At 35.4% G+C, this 6000-nt stretch overlaps 1 protein-coding gene across 2 annotated transcripts; it reads right to left on the bottom strand.

Annotated features, from left to right (window-relative positions):
• Positions 1 to 522: 522 nt before the first annotated feature.
• Positions 523 to 5381, bottom strand: LOC116110211 (receptor-like protein 33). Of its 2 annotated transcripts, XM_031396431.1 has the most exons (4): positions 2122 to 5381; positions 2001 to 2029; positions 687 to 1217; positions 523 to 597 (listed from the first exon to the last, which is right to left on the bottom strand). In XM_031396431.1, coding segments are annotated over exons 1-2 (3225 nt in total). In that variant the 5' UTR covers positions 5346 to 5381; the 3' UTR covers positions 523 to 597; positions 687 to 1217; positions 2001 to 2028. The 2 variants fall into 2 exon arrangements, with proteins under 2 accessions (XP_031252291.1, XP_031252290.1); XM_031396430.1 differs by lacking the exon at positions 2001 to 2029.
• Positions 5382 to 6000: the final 619 nt, after the last annotated feature.

The raw sequence follows: 6000 nt of genomic DNA, 5'->3' as shown, positions 1-6000 counted from the left end.
GTATGCAACACTAGTGAGTATGAAAAACCTTATATTCAACTAAAAAAGAACTCGAAGTTAACTTGGATAATGATGCAGTCTAAACAATTTGTAATTAATAGACTTTTCAAGATGTAAATATAATTACCATTACAGGACAAACAATTGTAAAAAAATAGCACAGCTGACTTACAGGAAATTAAAGTGGAGCACACCTAATTTTCTTCTCCTTCGCATCTTCTGTTCAGCATTCTCATTTGCCTTCATCAATATGACTAGTAATTTCAGCAATGCCATTTTATAGAGCAAAAGACTATTAGCTTGTCATCTACTTCAACAGGAGCACTTCACAACCCAAAATAACTGACAAATAAATTTTAACTGAGTGATTTTATTATTTTTATTAGTGATTCATTTATAAAAAGCAAAACACTTAGTAACTCCAACAGAACCGCATTATCTAAAGCGCTCGAAAAATATATTAGCTTACCATCTACTTGAATTATTTCACAACCCAAAAATAAAATATGAATTACTTCTCCAGAGAGAGTGGAAGAAAATCGATGGCTGGAAGATAATAACTAGACCATGTAGACACAAGCGGCTATCCTCCTTGCTCTGAAAAGAAAGAGAATGTTGAAAACATTCTGGAAATTTTACTTAAATACAAACCTACAGATGTATTCTATAACAGTTGGATGACTCACCTTATAGAGAGAGCAGCACTAAATTTAACTCTCTAATGTCTTCTTCTTGGATGATTTCTGTTCACTCTTCTCATGTTTCTAAACCTTACTCTTTCAACCATCATTACAAACCATAGTAGTTTTCCTGTTGCGAATACAATATAAAAATTAAGGGTGAGTGGTTCTGGGTACCTGCTGAAATTGCTAGGAAACAGAACCAGAACTGAAACCTGAAATGCAAGTTCCATTCCGGTCCCCAATACATAGGAGACTTAAATTGCCCCCTATTATTTTAAAAATGACAAATATGCCCTGAAGAAATCACAAGTACACCCTTGGTAGTTCACAAAATTCACACATACACCTTGCAGTTTGCTTAAAAAAATCACATCTCCTGCAACTACTGTTCCCAAACTGAAAATTATAAATAGCATTCATCATTTCAAATAAAATAAGTTACATAGTAACAAAATAGTGAAATGCAATCAGTAAAACATCATGTCTCATGCTCCAAATTTGTCGTGGATATTCCTTCGTCAAGTCCAATCATTTCTACAAAATAAACACAAGAAAGTCAATTAATAGCTTAAAAAGTAAAATCATTGAATAAATTATTTACAAATCGAACGGTAGATTGGACAGCGACAGAAGGTCAACAACATGAGCTGAGAACAAATCGTATACTGGACATTGGGTGGAGACGCAAACTCTCTTTTTTCCCTTTTTCCCCCAATTTTGTGATTGCAATTCCTTATATGTCAAATAATATTTGATATAAAAATTACAAAACACACCCCGTTGAGCCGGCTCTGATTCTGGTTCTACCCATTGCCCATGCCCCCCCATAATATGTCCCATAGACAAGCCTATTACCAATCCACATCCGTAACCCATCAACGCAATTTTCCTATCGAACCAACTCGAAGCATTGGAGAATTTCATTCTTGGGTTGTAATATGTTCGTATATAATTTTTTTCCCCAAATGTTTATGGATAAAATTTTTATGACGCAATGAAGATAACCCCATTACTACCATCCCCTCATCAAATTATAGTAATTGAATGGATGACAAGAGAGTTGATTTAACTTTGACTAAAGAAAATTAACTATGCTAATACCAAAAAAAAGGACACGGATTGGAGTTGAATTGTAAAATAAAACAGAGGATCAAAAGAGCAAACTGAATCGAAAATCAATTATGGAAGTGGGCTTAAACTTATAATTCAAAAAACAAACATGAAGGACCAATTCAAAAGTAAAAAGTTGAGAAATTTCAAGAACAGTGACCTAGAAAAGGATATAAAATCCAAAACCAGTTTTGCAAGTGGGTTTACCTTTGTTGGAGAAAGGAGGCGGAATTTTCCTATCAGAAAATGAATAATAATGAGAATGGTTAAAAACAACAGAAGATGAAGATTAAAAACTCAAACATGAAATAGCAATATATGAACTTACTAATTTCTTCTTCTTGGAGACCTTTTTTCAACTTTCCTCATGTTTCTCAGACTTACTCTTTCAATCTTCCTTACGAACCATTGCGGTTTTCTTGTTGTGAATACTATATATCCAATGGATAAGCCCAACACCAATCCACACCCATAACCCATCAAGGCAATTTTCCAATCAAACCAGCTTGACTCATCATCTTCTTCATGGTAGATTGATGGCACTGGAGATGGTGGCTCATCACGAATACACTTCCTTGACAATGGGGATCCACACAACCCAAAGTTTCCAATATAAGAGTCATTTTGAAATGTATAAAATTGATTTCCTTGAGGTATGGATCCGACAAGTTGGTTGTATGAAAGGTTCAACACGGAAAGAAATGATAGATTTGTCAGCTGATTAGGAATCTTTCCAACAAAGTTGTTGAAGGAGAAGTCTAATGATTCAAGTTGAGTCAAATTTTCCAATAATGGTGGAATATGACCTGTAAGATTATTATGAGAAAGGTTGAGACCCTGGAGGTAATTAAGCTTTCCAATAGCTTTTGGAATTTGTCCTTCAAATTGGTTGTTTGACAAATCCATCATTGTGAAAATGTTTAGAATTCTATCTATTTCTCTATCAACACCTTTCATTGTTAAAACAATTGAATAATATAAAACATAACTCGGCCTAAGCCGGCAGTTTTGCGGAGCCCCTCGATTGTCTAGTAGTTCTAGATATTTTAATTCACCTTTCAAAATTTCCCCGCCCATCATATTAAATTTCTCATAAAATCTTGTTGGCAAAGCACCTGTGAAATGATTGTGAGAGATATCAATTATTCGTAGCTTAGGAAATGATAATCTTCCCATTGATATTCCAATGGAACCATGAAATCTATTAGATCTCAATATTAGAACTTGAAGTTTTGGAAGCTTTGCTAACCAATGAGGAAAAGTATCATTTATCATGTTGTTCCCAACATTCAGAACTTCCAAATAACTACAATTAACCAAAGTAGGTGGTAATGATCCCTCCAACTTATTGTCGTTAAGGTTAAGGTAATGCATGTAGCTATATGCAGTTATTGTGGGGACGTTACCACTGAAATTATTCATTTCAAGGTTCAAGAGTGAAAGCATAGAAGCATTTCCTAGACATTGAGGAATTGTTCCACTCAACCTATTGAGAGATAGGTCAAGATAGTGAATACAGCTTAAGTTGCAAATTGACGAAGAGATCTCTCCCGTCAACATGTTGTCGGAAAGTAATAAGGTGTCCATACCTGGTGCATCTAAAATCACAAGTGGGCCCTCGAGGAAATTGGAGTGAAGGTCAAGAACCACTAGATTCATATTTGAAGTTTTTCCAGAAGGGAAGAAACTTGTAAGAAAATTGTGAGAGAGATTCAAATAGTACAAATTGTGAAACAATTCAAATTCCCATTGAATAATTTGGCCATGAATTCTATTGTTTGAAAGGTCTAAGATTTTCAAGGTTTTTGAGGTTCTTAAGAAATTAGGGAATTCAGTTATGTTGCAAGAAGAGCAACTGAACCTCTGAAGGCTGGGAAACGTAAAGGTTTCATTTTTCTGATTAACAAATGACAGTAAGGTGTTGTAAGAAAGGTCGAGGGTTCTAAGCTTTGAGAGTTCAAACATGGAATTTGGAATTGAACCTTGAATCTCGTTATTCATCAAATAAACATTTTTCACTGAACCAGGCGGATGGAACTCCTCAATTGGACCTGTGAGTTTGTTATCACTAAGGTCTAATGTCTCTAAAGATGGCAGAGTAAACAACCAAGATGGTACTCTTCCAGCAAGAAAATTATTAGACATCTTGAGAGAAATTAGATTTGAAAGACCACTTACTTGAAATGGAATATGACCTTCAACTTGATTTTCGGAAAAGTCTAAAACAGAAAGATGTGAGAGGTTGAATGCTGAAGACGGCAACTGACCACTGAAATTGTTCAATGAAAGATCTAGATCAGTTAATTCGCCGAGGTTGCCAAAAACATCTGGAAACTTTCCTTCAAAATTGTTCCCTCTCAGATTTAAACTTGTAAGCTGACTAAGTTTAGATAGTGATGCTGCGACTTGGCCATTGAATCTATTGAATGACAAATCCAAAGAAATTATTTTCATGCAATTCCAAAGTGATTTTGGAATCGACCCTTCGAATTCACTGTCAGAAAGATCCAATACATTCAAGTACCCAAGATTGCCAATTTTGTCAGGCAATTTTCCTGAGAAAATTGTAAAAGATAGATCCAAAACATTCAGGTATATAAGGTTGCCGATTGTGTCAGGTAACTTTCCTGAGAAACTTGTAAGAGAGAGATCCAAAACATTCAAGTTTATAAGGTTGCCGATTGTGTCAGGTAACTTGCCTGAGAAACTTGTCTCGGAGAGATCCAATAATCTCAGTGAAGAGCTCCAATTATACTTTGGTAAAGTACCTGTTAGATTTCCATTTCCGGTTAAACTCAACTTTTGGAGGAATGGAAAGCGGAAAATGTCTTCTGGGAAGTCGCCTTGCAGGCTTGTATTGCTGATAACAAGAGATATCAGAGTTGAAGACAGGTTCACCAAGGAGCCAGGAGCAACTGAAGACATATTCACACCATCAAGATGAAGATGTCTTAATTTTGTTAGATTCTGCAATTGCTTATTGAAAACATGCTGGCTGAGTTCTGGTAATCTATCGCCAAATTTAACAGAAAGATCAATTGAAACAAGTTCTGCTAGGTGATAGATTTCAGTAGGTATTAGGCCATAGAAACCGGAGAAAGAAAGGTTAAGATGTGTCAGTTTCATAAACTGACCAAACTTGGATGAGATAGTGGATCCGCTTAAATCATTACAAGCTAGATTGAGCTTCCGGAGATGGTGAAGGAGGAAGAGACTACTGTTGTCAAAGACAGCACCACGGATCCAACTAGAAGAAAGATCAAGGCCAATTACTTGACCTGTGAAGCTGTCACAAGTGACTCCATCCCATGAGCAGCAATCAGTACTCTCTTTCCAAGAGTATGTCTTAGGATAAGAATGTTCTTCACAAGAATGATTATTCTTATGAATTGTAAAGGTACTCTTAAAATGGAGTAAGGCCAGCCTTTGTTCAGGGGAGCAAAGTTTTGCAGAAGGAGAAGAAGAATTAATAGGCAAAGAGAAAATAACTTGAAAATTCAAGTACATGAAGAGGAGGCAGGGGAGTAGATTGTGCCATGATAAACTCCACATGTTTTTCGCTGGAAATAAAAGAAAACAGAAACTGCTTAAAATTGTGTTGAGAGATGAGAAGCGAGGATGAAATGTCTATGTATTATATAGATAAATAAAAAGAGAAGGAAAGACAATTTGCAGATCAGATTCCATTTAATGTGGGAACGGAGGAATGTGTTAATCGTTGACTGGAAAAATCATTCACAGTTCCTATTCAATAGTGAGAAAAAAATCAATCTAGTTGTAATAGGAAATATCCTTTAATAATTTTCTTTAAGTCGTGATCTCTTAAAGTTCATATCAGGCACTACATGCAATCTAGTTGAAGGTCATTGCATTTCAAAAATGGGGTGTACATCAAGTGGTAACTCACTTATGTTTTGCATTTCAAAAATTGCGGAACAAAAAATCTAGGATTAAGACCATGCAGCCACAATTTTAGCTTGAGCATCTTAGAAATTGTTTAGAGACATTAAGCATAAATTGTGTTTCCAATTGGGTGCTTTAAATGTCACCAGTTTAAGTTTCAAAACGTGATGAACGTGTTAGGAGATGGCATAGCGGAACACGTATTAATAACATAGAAATAAGATCACACCACACAATGAGACATGATATTTACATGGCTGAAATCAATCAACAATTATGGTTTACATATATTGAGAATGATAGC

This window comes from Pistacia vera, unplaced genomic scaffold, assembly GCF_008641045.1.
Source record: "Pistacia vera cultivar Batoury unplaced genomic scaffold, PisVer_v2 Contig599, whole genome shotgun sequence".
NCBI lineage: Eukaryota > Viridiplantae > Streptophyta > Magnoliopsida > Sapindales > Anacardiaceae > Pistacia > Pistacia vera.
This window is presented reverse-complemented; position numbering and strand designations above follow the sequence as displayed.

Bases quoted from the DNA above. Each gene is read 5' to 3' on its own strand.
- LOC116110211 (XM_031396431.1), bottom strand. From the start codon at position 5,345: ATGTGGAGTTTATCATGGCACAATCTACTCCCCTGCCTCCTCTTCATG.